The sequence below is a fragment of the Rhinatrema bivittatum genome, chromosome 12 (assembly GCF_901001135.1).
Source record: "Rhinatrema bivittatum chromosome 12, aRhiBiv1.1, whole genome shotgun sequence".
Lineage (NCBI taxonomy): Eukaryota > Metazoa > Chordata > Amphibia > Gymnophiona > Rhinatrematidae > Rhinatrema > Rhinatrema bivittatum.
Window position 1 is genome coordinate 37,012,605 of NC_042626.1, and position 21,543 is coordinate 37,034,147.

Here is a 21,543-nt window from a genome sequence, read left to right on the forward strand (position 1 = left end):
GGCAGGGTGAGGCGGCCGCTAGAGGAGTTTGGGGAGGGGAGGGGGGCAGTTTTTGCCACTTCCAAAGTTTTCCACCTGAAGTGGCCACCTCACCCTGCCTCATTATAGAACCGACCCCTGGATCTGACTGAAAAGTAATACTAAAGGTACAGAACTGCAGGACTTACGAAGTAAGGAGGCGGCACTCTGTGTTATATTGGTGTAATAAACAGACCTGCAGGCAGAAGATAGAGACTTAATAAAGGATATTTACAAAATTGCTATGATAAGGGAGGTGTTATTGGTAGGTGAGTTCAGTCTGCCAGATGTTGATTGGGATAACCCAGCTGCAGTGTCTTCTAGGAGCAGGGATATCCTGGATTCTTGCAGATACAAATGTTACATCAACTGGTAATGTAACCTTTTTTATTTTTATTTATTTTTTTTAGGTATGTTAGTGATAAGGAAGAAGTACCAAAGTGGCATCATGAGACTCGGAAGTGAAGGGGAGGAATATATAGAGGCTGATGAGATAAAAATAGAATTGCTTAACAAATATTTCTGATTGCTGTTCACTGAGGAAGGTTCAGGAGTAGGATCACCGAAATCAGAAACAAATAGGATTGGAAGTGAGGTAAATCTCAAATAATTTTCAGAAGATTATAGTTATGAAGAGGTAGCTAAATTAAAAACAGATAGTGAGGGAGCCAGAATGTATACATCCGAGGGTGTTCCACCTTCATGGAGCAGAAGGATGGAGGGCTGTCATCTTCCAATTAAATTAAAAAACAAACAAAAAAACAGGGATGGAATCCATCAGGTCTAGAGGACGCATATGAAGAGCAGGTAGTAAAACACTGCACGGAGCGGCAGTAGCCACAGAGGCATTCACGGAGCGGGATGCCAGTGGCCAGTGGTAGGTGTCCACCTTCACGGAGCGGAAGGATGAAGGGCAGCCATCTCCCAATTAAAAAAAAGAAAAAAACAGGGATGGGTTCATGGGCTATAGGTATTACCAATTATTAGGCTTTTCAATATTTGATGATAGTTAATGTGACTTTCAAGGCATACTTCACTTTCAATGCATATCCAGCATAGCTCCCTGCTTCAACGACAGGGGAGAAGAAAAACTAATACTTCACACATATCCAGCATTGCCCTCTGCTTCATGGCAGAGAGCTATGCTGCCGCTTACCCAACTAATCAAACTTAATATTTCACTTGGAAGCAGCTCCATCACTGCTCTCTACATTAATAGTAGGGGTGTGCATTCGTTTTGAACTTAAATGTAAAACGCAACTTATTATTTTTTTTAACTTAAAAAAGTGATGAGGCGAAAACGATCGGATTTCCAACTTATTCAACATAGCTATGTTGAATACGTTGGAAATCGCGATTGTTGATCCTAAATAAAAATTTAAACCCCTCACCCTCCTTAATCCCCCCCCCAAGACTTACCAAAATTGCCTGGTGGTCGAGCGGGGAGTCAGGACGCCATTTCTGAACTCCTTTGCGAGTAGCACGTGACGTCTGCGTCACGTCGGAGTGACGCGGCGTCACGTGATTCCCCCCGCGTTCGCTCCGGGACCCTCGTTTGACCCAAAAGGAACTTTTGGCCAGCTTGGGGGGGTCAGGAGATCACTCCCAGACCTATGTCAGGGGCTACGTCAGCCCCTGTGACATAGTGAGGGCAAAGGCTATCGGCGCCATTTTGAATACTGGCAGACGGCCCGAGTGCAGGAGATCGCTCCCGGACCCCCACTGGACCACAGGGACTTTTGTCAAATCTTGGGGGACCCTCCTGACCCCCACAAGACTTGCCAAAAGTTCCTGGTGGCCCAGCGGGTGTCCGGGCATGACCTCCTACACTTTGGCCATCGGCTGCCAGTAATCAAAATGGCGTCGATAGCCTTTACCCTCACTATGTCACAGGGGCTGACCAATGGCACCGTTAGCCCCTGTGACATAGAAAGTCAAAGGCTATCGGTGCCATTTTGAATACCGGAGGCCGAGGGTGTGAGTTCAGGACATGGCTCCCGGACCAACCGCTGGACCACCAGGGAGTTTTGGTAAGTCTTGGGGGAGGGTCAGGAAGGTGGGGGGTTTGTTTAAATTTGCCTCTTTAGATGGCCGAATAGTTCGGCGAAGATTTGTTGTATTCGTGGGGAATCGCGATATGTTTCGCTTCCCCATGAATACAAGGAATATGGCCTTATATGTTGTGGATTACAAATACGTAGGAAACGAATGCACACCCCTAGCATATCTTATGATCTTATATTCCCAAAAGTGGAAGTATGGAGGAGTCTGGGAACAGGCTGGTTAGTCTGACCTCTGTGGTGAGCCAATTAATGGAATCATTGCTAAATCAGAGGTTAGCTCTCTAGAATCCAATGGATTACAAGATATAAAGCAGCATGGTTTTACCATAGGTAGGTCTTGTCCAAGGAATACGATTAATTGTTTTGACTGGGTGACCAGAGTGCTGGATCAGAGGAGAGTGGTAGATGTAGGGTACTTAGATTTCAATAAGGCTTTTGACATGGTTCCACATGGCCAACTTATAAATAAATTGAGCACTCTTAGGGGTGAATTTTAAACATGTTGCGCGTGTTAAAAGGCTCATATGCGCAAGTATATGGACTGTGGATGAGGAACATGTATTTTAAAAGCCGCAAATTATGTGCGTATATGTGCGCGCAAGAGTAAAAAAAAAAAAAAAGGAGGGGGAGGAGATGGGTTTTGGCAAAGGCATTCTGGGGCAGACCCAGAATTCTAAACATGGTGGGTGCAGCAACGCACAGTGGGCTGTTAGCCATGCAAGTTTATTTTTGCTTTTGATGAGGTACAAGTCTGCATAAATCTCTATTTAGGCCTAAAATGTCTGGGTGAGGGATCTGAGTCAACTGGAGGGGGTGCAAGCTGAAGAATCAGAGGAGTTTGGATGATTTCGAGATGGACTAGGTAAATTGTAGGGGTGTGCATTCAGATTGACCGCATTAGTAAAACGCAACTCATATTTTTTTTACTTAAAAAATTGATTCGACATAAACGATCGGATTTCCCACATATCGAACATAGATATGTTCGATATGTGGGAAATCGCGATTGTTGAGCCAAAATAAAAATATAAACCCCCTCACCCTCCTTAATCCCCCCCCCCCCGACTTACCACAACTCCCTGGTGATGGAGCAACGAGTGAGGACGCCATTTCTGCAATCCTTGGTGAGAAGCATGTGACGTCGGCGGCACGTCGAGTGACGCTGGCGTCACGTGATTCCCGGCTCGTTCGCGCCGGACGGCTCGTTCGGCCCAAAAAGAACTTTTGGCCAGCTTGGGGGGGGCCTCCTGACCCCCCCAAGCTGGCCAAAAGTTCTTTTTGGGCCGAACGAGCCGTCCGGCGCGAACGAGCCGGGAATCACGTGACGCCGCGTCACTCGACGTGCCACCGACGTCACATGCTTCTCGCCAAGGATTGCAGAAATGACGTCCTCACTCCTCGCTCGATCACCAGGGAGTTGTGGTAAGTCTGGGGGGGGGATTAAGGAGGGTGAGGGGGTTTAAATTTTTTTTTTGCACATATGTACATATACCCAACTCATTGGATTTTTTTTATGTCCATATTGGCCGCAAGTGGGACCCCCTTTCGGACATAAAAAATATGAACATAAAATTTTGCTCTGCACATCCCTAGTAAATTGGTGGACGGTAAAACTGGGAAGGTCCTTCATGTTTTAAAATCCATTTACCTGTGCTTGTTAAAGCTGACAAAGTCCTAAGGAAGATATGCGAAATATGTTTGCTCGAGTAACCACTTAAAATTAGGAGTACACCTATGAGCAATAGGCATATTTTAAATCATAAGCAAGCATGCAGGATTTAAAATTCCAGCATATGTGCACTTGCACGCCCATGTATGGGTACCCGCACAGTCATTTTAAAGATACCATCCCTGTATAGATCCTAGAGTTACTGACTTGAGTTAGAAACTGGTTGAGTGAAAGGCGAGAAAAGGTGCTGGTAAATGGAGTTCATGCTGAGAAGAGGGGGGACATTACTAGTGGTGAGCCTTGGGCCAGTTCTTTTCAACACTTTCGCAAGCGATATTCTGGAAGGCCGATTGGAAAAAGGTTGCTTTTTTTTTTTGCAGATGATACCAAAATCTGCAACAGGGTAGACACCCAGGAAGGTGTAGTAAACATGAGAAGGAATCTAGTGAAGCTTGACGAATGGTCTAGTAGATTCTGGTTGCTAAGATTTAATGCTACAAAAATGCAGTCATCCATTTGGGGTGCAAAAACTCCATGGAGCGGTACAGTACAGATGGTGAAATTCTTCTATGCATGAAATAAGAGCAGGGTCTGAGGATGATAGTGTATAATGATCTCACGGAGGTCAAACAGGTGGATAAGGTGACAGCAAAAGCCAGAAAAATGCTTGGGTGCATAGCAAGAGAAATGGTTAGCAGAAAAAGGGAGGCAATACTGCCCCAATACAAGTCCCTGGTGTGACTTTATTTGGAATACTGGGTGCAGTTCTGGAGATTGCTCCTTCAAAAGGAGATAAATAGGATGGAGTCGGTCCAGAGGGGAGCTTCTAAAATGGTTGGTGGTCTTCATTATAAAGCATGAGACAGATTTAAAGATTTAAACATAAATTAAGCTTGTGCATTCATTTTTTTTTGTTTCATTTCAATTAGTGCGCACTAAAAAAAATGAGTGGGTATTAAATTGAAAAAGTGTGCACTATTTCTATTTAGTTCACACCAAACTGAAAGGGTGCATACTAAACTGAAATACTACACAGTAAATAATTAGTTCGAACTAATAAGAAACAAAATGAAAGAAAACTAACATAAATGGGGGGGGGAGAGGAAAAACAAAACAAAAAAAAATTGCACATCCCTAATAAGCAAACCCTAGAGGAAAGGTGGGATAGGGGAGATTTGATAAGAGTTATTTAAATATCTGGAAGCAGGAAGTAGTCCTCATTCAATGGAAAGGGAACTCTGAAACAAGGAGTCATGGGAGAAGGGTGAAAGGGGGTAGGGTTCGGGAGTAATCTATGGAGATATTTCTTTACAGAGAGGGTGGTGGGGGCATGGAACAGCCTCCCCGTGGAGGTGGTGCAATCAAGGACAGAATCTGAATTTAACAAAACTTGGGGCAAGCTCTGGAGAATCTTTGAGGGACTTGGTAAGGATGACAGAGCAGAGTAGTTAGTGTGAATGGGCAGACTAGATAGGCAAAGTGGTCTTTTTTCTGTCATGTTTCTGTAAGATTTCGACTGCTCTATACAGACACTGAGAACTGTTTAAGCTCATCCTGCTTCGTTTGGAAGAGCAACCAGTTCAATTAATTTTTTTTTTGTAAATGAAGTGAGACCAATGTTGGAACCACACCAGTCAAGTAATTTTCCGTAATTATTTAAATTTAGGGACAGAACTTGTGTGTTAGCCACAGAAAGAATTTCGACTTTTGCAATGAGGTTATTCCACCCACAGTCTATTACATCGTCTGATAGACCATCTAATATAAAGAACCGTACAACCCTTAAGGAGACGTCCCGGCAGTTCCTCCCTCCCCCACTAAATACACATACACACACGCTCTATACTGCTTACACTATAAAGACAAAGAGACTTGTTTCCCTCATTGTCTATAGCACAGCACCAAGGGAGAACAGTCATCATATGCTTTATGGTCTGATGGATTATTATTGACACTGTCAATCTGCCAAGTTGCATCAAAATAAAACATAATTGAAGGTAGACTTAATTTAGTATTGAGAAAACAGCAAGAGACTGTAAAATTCTTGAGTGGACTTTGCAAGGCTGACATTGGGCACAAAGAACTAGGCCCTGATGGGTAGGGTAGAGTTCTTATTGTCATTTTCTTTGTGGCTAGCCATTTAGATATAGGGCTTCTTCTCAGAGTTCTAACCGCCTCCTCCTTTTAAAACTTTATTCCATTCCTCTTCCTCCATGTTTTCTCCCTTCATCAATCTCCCCATGACAATTACATCTGATCATTCAGGCCTCTGGGCTGGAAGGGTTCTCCAAGGTTTAAACTTTTAGTGACCTCTTTGCACTAGTAGGGGGGTCCCCACTCTCCAACGGTTTACCACCTCTGCAACTCATTCTGCCTCTTCCCCCTCCACTGGGTCTGATGAATTAGAAGCTCAAATTCTAGTGCCCCACTTGGAAACGCTGCCACCTAGCTGGAGTCCTCCATCTCATTCTTTCAGCCACTCCTTTCCCAAAGGAGTGTTGTGTTGGTGGAACAGTCTGGCAGATGAAGCTTCTAAAAAGATTTTGGATCTACTGCATTACATTTACATTGAGAGGACCTTTTGTACGCTGCAAATTTATTACCCTGCCAAAAGAAATTCCCTTTATTGCTGACAATGCCACCTGTGTTTCAACAGAACCAAATGGCACAGAGCAAGGAAAGAACTACAGAGGTTACCAGAAACATCAAATTAAAACACAGAAGTCTGAAAACAAATAGAGGTCTTTTAAAGAGAATGACAGAAGAGATGGATTGCAACACTTCCCTCACAGGAGTCCCTAAATACTGCGCTCAGCCTTATGCTCTTCAAATTGGGGGGAGGGGGATTATGAATAAGACCAGCAAGATTTACCAAAATTAATGTGATATCAGAAGTAAATCCATGAGGAAAAACTGACTCCGGATGGCTGAGTCAAGAAATTTAGACTTCTTTTAAAAAGCTTTTTGTTAAAAAAGATATTCTGTTAAGAACTGCAGCTTTGACTTTTATAATGTTGTAGTTTGTGAGATTATTTTATAGCAACTCAATTTTTTATGTTTTAGTTGTATAGTTTTTATGTCTTTTATATATGTATTTATTATTATGTATACTATTTATTATTATGAATGTTTTTAATTTTTGTACATCGCTTAGGCCTTATTTGTGTTAAGTGATTAATAAATTTGACAAATGAAAAAAAAAAAGAAAAAAATGACTAAGCCTGACATGTTTAGCCTAGATCAAGGAGATTAAGGATATTTCCTTTTTTTTGGGGGGGGGGGGGGGAGAAGGGGGATGTTTAGGTTAAGCATCTTTTGGATAATCAGAATATGGGTTGCACAGCACTGCTAAACTTTGGTAAAGTTTGCTAGCTGGGAGTCAGGAAGCGTACATTAGCTTTAGAGGAAATGCTACGAAATATTTCCTTTCCCAAAGGAGAACATAAGAACATAAGAATTTGCCATGCTGGGTCAGACCAAGGGTCCATCAAGCCCAGCATCCTGTTTCCAACAGAGGCCAAACCAGGCCATAAGAACCTGGCAAGTACCCACTAATAAGATTCCATGCTACTGAGGAGGATCGCATGCTGGCAGGCACAAAAGGTAAGACAAAGGGGGGGGGGGGGGGTAGAGTAGGGCTGGGGGGGGGGAAGGTTAGGGGAAGGGATGGGAAGGTTAGGTTAGGGGGAAGGGAAGTTCCCTTCCAGGCCGCTCTGATTTTGGAGCGGCCTGGTAGGGAACAGAGGAAGGCAGCATGGCTCGGCGCACTCAAAGTGCGCAATTGTGCACCCCCTTGCGCGCACCAACCCCGGATTTTATAACATGCGCACGCACACGTAGGCCGCGCTTCTTTTAAAATCTACCCCAAAGTGTTTGGCAGTGTTACTGAGGTGAGTGTGTGTGTGTGTAAGATGGGAAGAACTGAGTGAGTGCACACATGTGTGAGAGTCTGGGGTGAAAGAGTATAATGGGCACGTATGTGCGTGTGAAAGAGTCTGAGAGTGCACATGCGAGTGTGTTAATGTGTGTATGTGTGTGTGTGTATATATGTGAGAAAGCTGGTGTGCATGCCACCCACTAATCAGGGTGACTGGAAATCAAAAGTTCCCAGGTCTGGGTGTGAGGGGAAGAGGCATATTCCTAGCAGAGTACCCCTCGGTCTGGCAGGAGGTAATATGTCAGAGTAGAGAAGAATATGGGAGAGAGTGTTTTTTGAGCAGGGGTTTTGTTTTTGGTGTGGAGCTTGATCCTGCCTAAGGAGGATTTTCACCCCTGCCTTGGGAGCTGAGGATAATGTGCTGAAATTCCCTGCTTCCCAGCTAAGGAGGCACAGCAGTGACCCGATAGAGAAGAAAAGAGAGGTCTTTTTGCAGAGAGTTTTGTTCCTGTTGTGGGAGGAATTTTTGCCAGCTGCTCCTGCCTGTGAGGAGGAGGACATTTGTGTTGTTCTGTTTTGGGACTCTCTACCCCAGAAGTGTCCAGTAACATCAGAGATGGAGATAGAAAGTGGGCTGGGATATCCTATCACTCGGAAGTGCTGGGTCTTTAACTAGTGCTTGCCATCCAAAAGGACACACTGACTCAGCTTATAAACAAGGAAAGAGTTTATGCTTGTGTGAAGATAAACTGGAGAGTTTTTGTTGTAAATTTTGGTTTACAGTAAATTTACTTTGGAACACCCCCACCAGCATGTCCGGTGGGTTTCTTCTAGGGATGTGCATTCGTCCAGGACGAATTAGGCAATTTCAACAAAATTGCCTAATTCAGCCTGGATCGGGGAGGCCAAAACCCGAAGGTATTTTCCCCAAAATTTTGGTAAAAATTTGTATCAGGGTTAGTGTGCGCTACGGGGGAGTTAGTGCGCGCTAAACCAAAATTCGGGCCTCCCCGAATTTTAAAGGCCCGAACCGCGGGAAATATGAAATTTCCCACGGCGGGCCAAAAACAAAGCCCAAACCAATAGGTTCGGGCTTCGCACATCCCTAGTTTCTTCAGACTCAAAGGCAGCTGAAACCAAGGACATTGGAATAGTGAATACAGCTGAGAGAGCAACCAAGGAAAGATTGAAAGACTGTGTGTTTGTACCCACCCCTGTGAGCCTAGGACTCCTGAAAACTGAATCCTCCTCCCCGTTGGAATGAAGCCCGGTACACCAGGGCAAGTGGACTATATCTGTGTGAGATCTGGAAGTAAAAGTGGCACTGGGGACCACAGCGTGCCCTGCATTCCAGGAGGTCCACGAAGAAGGGGGTTACACTATCATTTTGTCCCACTCTGTAAATAACCTTTATTTGAACTAGTTACCTCTGTGGAGCAGGGGAAGCTGATGTAATGAATCATAAGCCCCCCCCCCCCCCCCAGTCTTTACAATGTACATCTTATAAAATAATCTGTTGTCATCCTGGTTCTAATTAACCTTGTGTGAAATGATGATTAAAAAAACAGGACTTGGGAAAAACATTTTTCTATAGCTGTAGCTGAAAAATGTTTCCATTTCGTGTCCAAGAAATTTCAATTAAAAAAAAAAAAAGAATTTGGCTACTTTCCCTTCTTCTAATCCCCCCCCCCCCCTACAAAAAAAAAAAGTAGATGAGGTGGCTAACTTGCATCACAGTCCAGGCTACAGCTGGTGGGGCAGGTGACTGCCAGAGGCATTTCAGCAGGGAGTGTGCAGACAAAAAGTAATTTCCATCTGTAAACTCCAGAACTTGTAAAATTTTACAGGTAAGTTCTTAGTGTAACTGATTACTTCTTAATATACTTTTCTCCATGAGTGGCTATGAAAATGGAATCGCAGTTTCTTGCCAAGGAAATACAGAGCTCTCTACAGGAAGGCTGGTTCGGGCTCAGGACTCCCTCCTGCGGTTTTCAGCTTTCTCTTGTTTGCTGTGACGAGCCCTGGGGATTTAATGTCTTCCAATCATTTACCTATGGCCCATGGTTTTATTGGCTGTAACGTCAATGGAGACAGGCACCAAATTGGGGGGGGGGGGGGGGGGATGTGGAGATGAACACAATCCTGTGCTTTCCAAACTGTATAGATGCTCCAAGCAAATTAATTCATAAGCATCAGATCATTAGCAACAAAGGAAGGCGACTACTGCCAACCAGAGAAGAGACAGCAGCAGGTAGGAAGGGGAGAAGAGAAGGAAAGATGAATGACTATGCGTTCACCTTCTGGATCTTGTAATTAGTATCTTCTAGGGGTGTGCATTTGTTTGCAATGTATTGGCAATCTGCAACGTATAGGGCCATATTCGTTGTATTCGTGGGGAAGCGAAACGTATCGCGATTCCCATGAATACAACAAATCTTCACCGAATTATTCGGCCGTCTAAAGGAACAAATTTAAACAAAACCCCACCCTTCTGACCTTCACAAGACTTGCCAAAAGTCCCTGGTGGTCCAGCGGGGGTCCGGGAGCAATCTCCTGCACTCGGGCCGTCGGCTGCCGGTATTCAAAATGGCGCCGATAGCCTTTGCCCTTACTATGTCACAGGGGCTACCGGTGCCATTGGTCAGCCCCTGTCACATGGTAGGAGCACAAGATGGTGCCGGCGGTCCATTTGGAAGCAATCAAAACAATGACCCAATTCAAGCATTCCTGGGGCAGTTACAGGGGGCAATGCTAAAGGGCAGAAAGGGAGAAGACTGATAACTGAGTAGGGTCTGTTCTGACAGGGTAGGTAGGTGCAAGGGGGTAAACCTGAAGGGCCCGAGTGGCACAAACTTGCATTACTGTGGCTAAAGACAAAGGTGATATAAAACTCCACAAGACAGAAGGCCCTGGGCTTTTACAGTGTTTAAAGATTCCAGCAGGTCATGGAGAATGGCAACACTCTGATTATCACTGCTGTTATCGATATTGGTAGTCCGGACAAAGACCACTATAGGTGTTTTGAGTCGACCCAGACCAGCAGCCTGGGCACTGAGGGCTTCTTTGAGGTCATCATTTAATTTTGTTTGACTACAGAGTTTTCTGTGGAGAGATCTGAGGTTCTCCCAGACTGTGTCATCCTGCTGTTCTACCCACAAGCAGTGCTGGTACCACTCCGTGGTGCACTTTTTTCCATAGTGCCTGCACAGGATACCACTGGGGCCAAAGCCCACCTTAGCCTCAAAATTACAGCATGCTTATACTGGTGGTCAGATGTAGATGCCCTCTGGAGACAGAACTGACAGATTTCCTTCCCTGGAGTCCAAAATTGAGCACTTCAGCACCATTCTGCGCTGGCATCTCTGTGATGCTAAAATCTTTCCTTCTGGAATCTGACCATGTCACCTCCATGATACATCCCAACACACTGAACAGAAAACTGCCCAATACTGTGCGCCATGGATCTGGCAGCTTGTGTGACAGTGGGAAAGAGCTGAAACAAGTAAGTCCCCTTTGCTTCTGACTGACTTGTTCATAAAATCCACATTTTGATTTCGTTTCCAGACACAGTTCTAGATGACTGGAGGGCAAAATAGTTAGACTGGGATTTGGAAAATGGATTAAAAACTAAGGAGGTACTTTTCAAAAGTTTTTCTGCACGGAAATGGGTTTTTGAAAATTGCTACTTTTAAGCGTGTAACTCCTTTGAAAATTGCTATGGTATAAGCTACTTTCAGGTGCAGAAATCCTTTTGAAAATTACCTCCTAAGAATTTAGAGATGGTCATTGGAGTTCACTCTGGTTAAGCGAAAGTGGCTACAAGGATGAAGTTCAGAACACTATCCAGTGGCCCTTGGGAGCGAGAGTACTTTTCTCAGACACACACAGGGGAGGAGGAGATTTTTGGCATTGGGATCTTGTACAAATTTGTAACATTCATCGCTACCCCCCCTAAAAAGAGTTATTCATCTGCATCATACATACACCAGGATTACAGTTAAATCCGTGTTGTTTTCAACATTAAACCTTGAATCTCTGGTCTTATCACTGAATTCTGCATGTGCCTCATTATTGTCTGTTGTCCTCAGAGGACCTAAAGGCACATTATGATGGTTAAGGAACAAGCGATCACAGTATTTGCCATGGAGGACCCAGGGAACAATTGCATTTGTTACATGCATGTATGTTACTGGGCTCAGTAATTTGTGTAGTCAGGGGCAGCAGAAGGCCTTTTTTGCTGGGGGGGGGGGGGTGTGGCAACTCCATCCCTCCCCCTCCCCTTCCTTCCATCCCTCTGCCCCACCAGTCACTCTCTCTCTCCCACCCCACCCCCTCATTCTCTCCACACCGCTCTCTCTACTCTCTCACCTCCCCATCTCCCCTCTCTCTCCCCCAGTCCCATCCCTCTCTCACTTTCTCTTCCCTTCTTGCAATCTCCCTAAGCTCCCCTCCTCCCACCTCCACTGATCAATGGCAGGAAGAGGCCTCAGGCCCAGTCCTCCTCCTCAGCTGCCTGGCCTGACATGGTTTCCGTGTAGTTCAAAGCAGCAGACAGGTGCAGAGGTGGAGGATACGGCAGCGCATGGCTGCTCTTCTCCTCTTGCCACCAAAAAAGCGGTTTTCCTCCCTGGCCTGGCCCCAGATGTCCCACAGCAATTCTGCAGGAAGGGTAGGATTTTGGTTGGGCCATGGCCGCTGTAGCTCACCCCCGTTTCAACACCTAGGAGTAAAATGATATACTTCCGAGGGTTATGATGAGCTTATTGATAATTTAAAGATAAACCCAGCATTAGCACCAGTAAATATTATTCAAAGGGCAGAATATTACTAAAAACTGATTTACACTGTGTATAGATGTCTGTACTGTCTTTTTTAACCCTTTAGGTGCAGCTATTTTATTGCAGTCCTGATTCCTGAAATAAGAAAAGCAGTAGTGTTTACTTTGATGTGTTCATTAACTCGTGGGTAAAAGGGTTGGTGCATTATCAAGATACCCATTTCAGGGAAAAGTTCCCCTCAGACATCTATTCGTGGAAGGGGAATCCATCATTATACAGACCACACCCCTGGGGCTACTGAAGGAATGAGTGAGAATCTACCAGTACCCAAGGGTAAAACAGCAACATTGGGGGTGATATTCAGTGTTACTTAGCCAGATAAGTAGTGGCAGCTGAATATCCGGCCCCACTGAATGGCCGCCAGTTTGCCATCTAGCATAGGGGGAAACATAGTTTAATGAGTGCTCCCACCCTATGTAAACCATAGCCACTATTTTGTGCTGTGGAAGTCTGAGCTGACCCTTCTAGGACAGCATGTTCATTGCTGTTCCCTATTTCTCTCTTATTTTAGCTGAGAAAGGACTCTGCAGTCAGTCTCTGTGGTTGAGACCTGGGTTAGAAATAAGGACAAAGCACCTTCATTCATTAGAGTACCATGGTTTTGGAAACTTTTGCCTTCCCACCTCAGTTCCATGGTTTGCTTGGCAGAGTCTGGAGTTTTCCCTTTTGATTTTTCCTGAGTACCCCAGGCTCCAGAGCCTCAGATATTTTCCATTTTTGTTCTGCATCAAGAGGACGAGAGGCTCTCTCTGAGAAAGGACCATAGGCTCACCAGCATCCTCCAGGAGGGATGCCAGGGGAGTCATTCCCAGAGATAAAGAGTGAACTGGCAGAGGAGGAGACCGGACCCATTTAGATTCATTACCATCTAAAAGATAATGGGAGGAGTAAGCCCAGTACTCCTAAGGTACCCCCAGCAGAATGGATGACAGGAGAGGTAGGAAAAATATGGATTTTTCCATGAAATACACCAAATTGAGTAAAGAGGTATTAGGAGGGCGTTGATACTACCATCTGACTGGGCAGGAGATTAGCTAAATTTGACAATTGGCATTCAATGAACATCAGAAACAACTGAAGTAGAGATAAGGGTCACAAATGTGTTAAAAGAAATCCTTGCAACTTGTACATCTTGTTCTGCGAATAACCAAAGCTGCAAAAAACTTTTCCATCAGCTACATAAATCAGTAGTAAATGTTATGTTGGAAACCATAATAAGTCTCTAGTGTGATTATTGCTGTTGTTTACAACTAAAAGATCCTCAGTGCTGTATACAATAAACTGTAAAGTGAGATTTGACTTAAGCAATGCACATGGCCTAAATAAATAATCTTTCCCAACTCAGGTAATTTTAGACACTTAGTTAGCATTAACAGCATGGGAAGATTGGGACATTTAAAACTGTGTTTGAGATGTGGTTCCTGCAACCCTATCCGGGACTTGTCAACCCAGGGGTTACAGACAGAAACATAAAAATATTTAGCAGGAAATAGAATGCAGCATTTTCCATAGACTGAGAAACTGAAGGACAAGGGGGTCATCGCATGAAGGTGGTGAGATGGAAACTTAAAAGGAACGTGAAAAAATGTGTTGGGGACAGACATCCAGTGGAGGTGGTAGATGTCAAAACAGTGGCAAAATTCAAGAATACATGGGACAAACACAAAAAAGCTTTAGAGGCAGGAAGAGAGCAAGAAGGTCAAGAGCAAGGTAGGCAGATACAAATGGACAAACTGGGTAAACCAAGTAAGTGGTCCTTGTCACACCTTTGATATTCTTCAAACCCACATTTTGGCCCATTCTGCTTCAATATGTATAAATGGTGATGCTCTGTGCTCTGCAGTTCAGGTATAACACCAGTACTGAGGAGACAGGAAGGAAAAGGAACTGATTGGTTGGCATAGAAAATAAATTACGGGATGGCTGGGGGAGAGGGCTAGTGAAACCATGAACTATGCATTGGTGGGGGCCTCTGTTCTAAAATATTGCTTTCTATAAGCCCTGCAGAGCAGAAAGTCATAATGAAATGCAGACACACACTGAGCTTCCCTGATAGAGGAAGTCTCATTCCGACCCCTTAAAATAGCACCACATGGTGAAGTCAGGAATAAAATAATTACCAGCCCTTCTGATGACACTTGGCAGTTAATATACTCCGATGACAGGATGCCAGATATAGCTTTAGGACGTGGTAGTGAAAACTGAGGATTCCAAGTGTGGAAAATCAGATGTCATTCAAGACAGTGCTTCTAATACAGGATATCAACTGCACAGTTCCTATCCAGAAACAAGCTATATGCATAAATTAGCATTTATTCATGCCTGAGATATGTGCTGTACAAATTCAGAGTGTCCACTTCTTTTCTTCTTTTGATCTGAATTGGATATTTTTTAAGCTCTGAGCACCTACCATTTTCTGATGCTGACGTTCTGTGTTATCTTTGAGCAGGCTGCCTCACTGGGGGCTTTCTGAAATGTGGGAATGCACTCAGACACATAGCCCATGACGGCAGGTAAGGATTGTAAAGCCCATCAGGTCTGCACAGTTTCCTTTCCCATTGCAGACCTATAGATCCCCTGAGCCTGCCCTTACTTTTTCCAATTCCTGTTCCTCTTTTGGCCTTCACCACCTCCACTGGGAGGCTGTTGCATGCATCAACCATCCTTGCCGTAAGGAAATATTTCCTTATGCTCCTCTCTGTTATCCCTCTTTGATCCTTACATCATTACCTCTTGCTGTCTAGAACTTTTTTTTCCCACTGGAAAATGTCTGCACCTTGTGCATTATTTCTCTCTCTCAGGTGTCTCTTGGTATATTCCTCCCCACTCCTCTCCTCTCGGGAATGCATCCCTAGATTTTAAGCAGATTCCACCCTTTTGCTAGCCATTCTCTGGACCTTTTGTTCTCTCTATCGCCTCCAGAAGTTTGGGACTGCGCGGTTTCATTCCCTATAGCAGCCTCACTGGTATCCCCCACAACACCTTTTCGAGGACTCAGCAGAACAGAAGTTTTTCAGCTTCCGTCCAGGCTCTTCTGCAAATGCTCCAAACCCGCTGACGCACCCATGAAGGCAATATCGTGCTTTGAATTTTCTTTTCTTATTCTAACCCAAAAGTTTAGAAGTTCACCATAAAAAAAAAAACAAACAAACAAAAAACAGATGAATCCAATGAGTAGCGAAGGTGATGTCAGTGATGTACAAAAACAAACGATAGAGGTTTACCTGGCATACCGTATTCACACACCACCGAAGCAGGGTCAAATGACTGCTGTTGCCAGTATTAATGCAGACACATATGTAGAAAGTTTCTTTTACATGGGCAGTGAAGAGAGACCATTCGCAGGGGAGTTAAAACGTGCCCCTGCAACCTACAGTACTGATCAGATCTCTGTAAAGAGGACGAAAGAACCAAAGGAACTGGCACTGCTACAGACAGCAAAACTCAGATAAGACATCAAGAATCCAATTTAACATGGACCTGGAGGGATGCAAAACTTCACAGTGACAGGTGATGAAAGATAGCACCTGTGCTGGCTGTAAACCATATTTTCCTCCTAATGGAGGAGGAAGTGTTACCATTGCAGTATATTCCAGAACCCTAGCCCTATCCCAGCTCTTCCCCTACCTCATGGCTCCTGGAACTGGCTGGAGTCTCTCTTATAATGCAAACATCACACAGCAAGTGAATATCTTGTGGACCGTCTCACAGCCCCCTCGTCACTGGATGGCACCTCTTTTCTGTTTCCTGAATGACCACAGTGCCCCTCGCAGCTCCCCACAAGCATGAGAAAGGATGCTACTTTTTCCTCATGTATATCCTTATGAAAGCTGGCGTAGCTAGAATCCCTACGGAAGAGAGCACCATGTCCTGTCTGCACAGCACACCCCTCATGTCCTGTCTCCCAGAATCCTCTCCCTACAATATATGATACACAGTCTCTGTACTCTCCCTTCTCCCTGATCTTAAATCCCTAACATAGGATAATGCTTTTTCCAGTAGTCTCCAGTGGTCTCCAGGGTCTCCAAGACAAGCTATCACCTTTGCTTCCAATTTGTGGGCAGATAGATAGATAGATGGCCCCCCTGAGTTAGTGGGCATAGGTATTTTCATCCAGTTCTGAAGGACTGCAGACCTGTCTGGTTTTCAGGATAATTACAATAAATATTCATGAAATATATGGGGAAAGGGAGTGGTTAGAGAAATTGGCTGGCAACCAGGAGACCAAATTCTGCTTCTCCCACTGCCACTCCTTGTGACTTTCAGCAAATCATTTTATATAAAGCCGCCTCAGGTGCCCACTGAGACCGTAAGCTCATTGGGACAGGTAAAGCACTCTGCATATGTTCAAATAAAAGATAATATCTGTCTGCATTTGCTCTATGAATCAGGTTTATTTGTACATTATGGATACCCTGCAAAACCAGACCCTGCTGCAGTCCTTGAAGGACTGGAGTACCTTATGCCAGTGTCAAACACGTGAACCTTTTGAGGCCCCCCCTTTCAGCTCTAGGCCCCAAATCCCTGCTCAGGATGGCATCATTTTCTCCTGTCACAGTTTTTCGGGTCCCTGGTAACCCTGGCTACATGGTCCTGAGTGCCATAGCCCCTTGTGCAATATATTACACAGTAGCCTTTCCTCACGTGTTGGGAGCTCGTAGAGCCAGTTCCTTAGCGAAGGTGGCACTATATTATTTTGCAACAGAAAGTGTGACTGGGGTGAAGAATGTGAGATGCACAGCCCTTAAACTCCTTTGTGCTGAACTTAGGCCAACATGGCGAGCAGGTTAGACTGCTACAAGGCTAATGGTCCCCAGGGGCATGCATACAACAGAGATAGCTATCCAGAGAAGCGAGCATCGTTACTTTAATGTATCGGCCCCCACCTCCTCTCAGACCCCCAAATAAAGTCATTTCCTCTTACCTGAGCATGGCGCTGTCCCCTTGTCTGACGGTCACATTGTCCATCGCTTTGGGGAAGGCGGCATCCCCGCTGCGCACTGGCACTCCTGCGGGCACAAGGAAGAGCAGTCTGAGAGAGAGGACAGCCAGGCACCTCCAGGGCAGGACTAAGTACCCACCGATCCCCATCCTCAGCGGCAAGAACTTTACCAAAAACTACCCACACACGTACAACCCGCCCACCGACAGGGGCGAAGGGAGGGTGCAAAAGCACACAGCGAGCAGAGCACGAGGAGTCAGGCTTCCAAAAGCTCCTTTGGGACAAATCCACCTGCCAAGAATCCAGCCTGAGCTGCCCACAGATCAGATGAAATGATCCCCAAATGGCATCTGAAGGGAGCCCTCAGCATTCCTTGGGTGAGAGAGGCAGTGGCGGAAGAGGGTGCATTGAAGAAAATCACAAGCTTCTCCTGTTTCCAATCAATAGTTCAAAATCATCCTGCATCTCACTTGCCAAAGATGAAACTCCTTGATGGTATTAGCTTTAATTGTTTTTATTTTTAGTGGGGGTGAAGGGGGGGAAGGAAAATGGGGTTACGTAACCAGTCTTTGGAAAGCTCAGAGTTATAAAGAAAAAAAAAAAAATCCAGCTCTCTAATTCCTAACTCTCAAGTTCCAGTAAGTGAAAAAAAAAAAAAAAATTAAAATCAAGCAAGCAAAGGAATGCAAGAGGCTGAGAGCCAGAGAGAAAAAGGATGGATGAGTCAACTCAGGCAGCTACTCCTGATGTGCAACTTCCTCAGATCATGTGTGACAAATCCCACAGCCCCAGCTCTGCAAGCGCTGCTGTATCCGATCCCTCGGAGGGAAGGCAGCAGAGGAGGGAGAGCGAGCCTGGGTGGAGGAGCTGGGCTCTCTCTCTCTCTCTCTCTCCCTCTTTCACTGCTCATATGATGGGAAGATGCAGCACGGAGCTGGATGTTACAGGAGGCAGGCGGCAGACGCAACACAAACTCTGCTCTTTCCTCAGGTCCAGCATCCCAGCTCCGCTCCCCTGCCTCCTAAGAACATCTCCCCGAATCACACCCGCTGACTTCCAGGGTTGTCATGGCAGCAACTCCATCACTGACCAACACTTTCTCTCCCCGGCAAAGACACACACTCAGAACAGACTTAGCACATTAATCTCTCGCAGGATAGCGAGCGAGCGAGCAGCAGCGCTTCCCCCATGTTAACTGCTTCGGAGCTGGGCTTGTGTGGGGCGGGGGCATCTTCATGGCATTAATAACCCATCTCTTACTGCAGTAAAGGACTTCAAGAGCAGTGAGCTGCATTTCTCTCTTGGGCATTTGCTTAAAGATCAAATGTCAAGTGTTTTAGTCTTCCTGGAATTTTAATTTTCTCTCTGCCGTTTTTTTTCCTTTCGCTTCTGATGAGCTGGAATGTCATAGCTTGAGAAAAGAAAAAAAAAGACAGCCAGACCCCTGCTTATGATCTTTATGTGCTAAGTTCTGTGTGTGTAGCCTGGATTTTCATGTAATTAACCCTATCAGTACCGGGTTGCGAGGCCGGGCCATTTCTCCTCTGCCTCCTGCAAGAGTAACAGTCAGAGCCACCCAATTCAAAGAATGCATTCTCGTTTCCCCCTCTCTCGTTAACTCATGCACTGGGCTAGCATGCATAGTTATTACAGGACAAGCATGTATCAAGTTACCCAAAAGACTGGCAACAGAGTGCGCAGGAAGCTACAATGTTTTACTCCAGAGGAACTACTAACTGAAATAACATGCCACAACTCAGTTTGCTGTATGAGCTAATCCAGCTCTCCCATTCTTTTTTTGACCCAGCAGGTTTCTTCTGCTGGTTCGTACTTCCAGTTCTAGTCGAAGCCTGGGATCTGGCACCATGAGCTGAGCCTTCATTCACAACTAACGCCAACTACATAAGAACATTAGATGTGTCATGCTAGTTCAGGCCAAAGGCTCATCAAGCTCAACAGCTTGTCTCCCAAAGAGGCCAACCCAGGTCAATGGAAAGTACCCAGCAGATCCCAGAGTAGATTCACTCCTTGTTCACCCCAAGGGATCAGCAGTGGCTTTCCCAAGTCTCCCTGGCTAAGAACTGTGAGTGAAATTTTCCTCCTGGAAACTAGTCTGATCCCCTTTTAAGCCCAGCTATGTTAGATGCCTTGAACTCAGAAAATGGCAATACATTCCACAGCTTGATTGTGCAGAATGAAAAAAATACTCTCTAATTTGTTACCATTTAGTTTAAGAACATAGAAACGTGATGGCAGAAAAAGACCGTTTGGCCTATCTACTCTGCCCACCCGCCCAATTAATTTAGCTTTACAATTCCCAATACCCTCTCGGAGATCCCCAGTGCTTATCCCATGCTTTCTTGAATTCAGACACTGTTCTTCTCTCCACCACCTCCACTGTAAGGCTGTTCCATACCTCCACCACCCTCTCTGTAAGGAAATATTTCCTTAGATTACTCTGAGTCTACCCCATTTCACCCTCATCCTATGACTCCTTTTTCTAGAATCTCCTTTCCAGTGAAAGAGACTCTTCCTCCTGTGCATGGAAACCTTGGAGGTATTTATTTATTGCTTATTTTATATTCCGCATATTCAAGAAAAATCTGTTCATTGTGGATTCCAATAAAACAAGAGCAGAAAATATCCAAAAAACGTACATCTTTATAACATAGAAACAAAGGTGAATCTTAAAAGTCTGGCGCGTGAACACACGTCGGGCCTGTGCGCACCAGGATGATTTTAAAAGTGGCTTGGACACGCATGTAACATGTACATGCTGCTGCACGCAAAAATGAATAGTTCAAAAAAGGGGCGGGGAATGGGCGTGGTCCGGGAAGGGCATGGACATTCCTGGATTTTAACTTGAAATTAGCAAGTAAATATATACGAGCACAGGTTCGTGCCATGGTCCCCGTCACGTAACTTTACTTCTGCTCTGGATGACGTGTAGGTTATAAAATGAAGATAAATAATAGACAGATTGGCAGGATTTTAAGGACTGGGGTAACGGGAGAAGGGAGAAGGGAGGCTATTAAACTAGGGGAGTCTGGAAATCCTGTTCCTGTCCTGGGCAAACTGGGAACAAACTGGGAAAACCGGTAATGGCATCGGTGTGCATGCCACTTCTACCCCACTTATGCGGTAGAAGTGGCACTTGCATGTACAGGGGCACGTCCACTTAAAACTGCACACACGTGTGCACGTGATCAGGCTATTTTATAACATGCACGCATATATGCGCGTTTGTTAAAAAAATGGCTGCATCCCTGAGTGCGGGCCGATGAACATGTGCGCCTGCATGCCTGTTTTAAAGTTACCATCATAATCTTTCACAAAATACATAAAATCAATGTCTACTGTACATCTGTCTAAACAGCTCAGCCTTATGTCTTTCTAAAATGCAGATAATCAATATCTTCCCTCACATCTTTTTATTTATTCCATAAAGTTGGGCCTAATATAGAAAATGTCTTATTTCTTGCCTCCTGAAGCTTGTAATCCTTAAGAGACAGTATCGCTAATAGAACAAAGGGTCTCTATCATATCTCCCCTATCTCACCTTTCCTCTACAGTAGATCTTTAAGTCTGTCCCCATATGCTTTAGAACAAGGACTATATCCATTTCAGTAGCCACCCTCTGGACCAACTCCAATTGGTTTATGTCCTTTTGAAGGGGCGGTTTCCAGAATTGCACAGTATTCCAAGTGAGGTCTCATGAGGGACCTATACAGGGACAATATCACCTCCCTTTTTCTGCTGACCATTGACCAATCCTCTCCCTATGCAGCCAAGCATCTTTCTGCTCTTGTTTTATCCACTTATTTAGTCACCTTAAGATCATCAATCACCCCCATATTTCACTCTTTTGTGCTTAGAAGAATCCCCCCCCCCCCCCCCTCTCCAGTACTGTATCTTGGGCTTTTGCATCCTAAATGATGACTCTGCATGTTTAAGCATTAAAATCTTAGCTGTAAGACCCCAGACCATTCCTTGGGCTTTACTAGAACCCCTCTCATTTTCCACACTTTCCTGGTTGTCTACCCTATTGCAGATGTTGGTGATATCGGCTGAAAGACAACCCTTTCTCCCAACAATCCTTCCGCAATGTTGTTCACGAAGATGTTGAAAAGAACCAG

General features: G+C 44.9%; 1 protein-coding gene across 8 annotated transcripts in view; it reads right to left on the reverse strand.

Moving 5' to 3' along the window:
- Positions 1–21,543, reverse strand: part of LOC115074156 (neurotrimin-like) — a 1,324,894-nt gene that overhangs the window by 564,152 nt on the left and 739,199 nt on the right. For 7 of the 8 annotated variants that reach the window (XM_029573369.1, XM_029573367.1, XM_029573373.1 and 4 more), the window contains one exon: positions 17,390–17,474. In XM_029573369.1, the coding sequence (XP_029429229.1) occupies positions 17,390–17,474 (85 nt within the window). Of the gene's footprint in view, positions 1–17,389; positions 18,491–21,543 lie in introns of those variants that run through there. The other variant, XM_029573370.1, reaches the window with a different exon arrangement.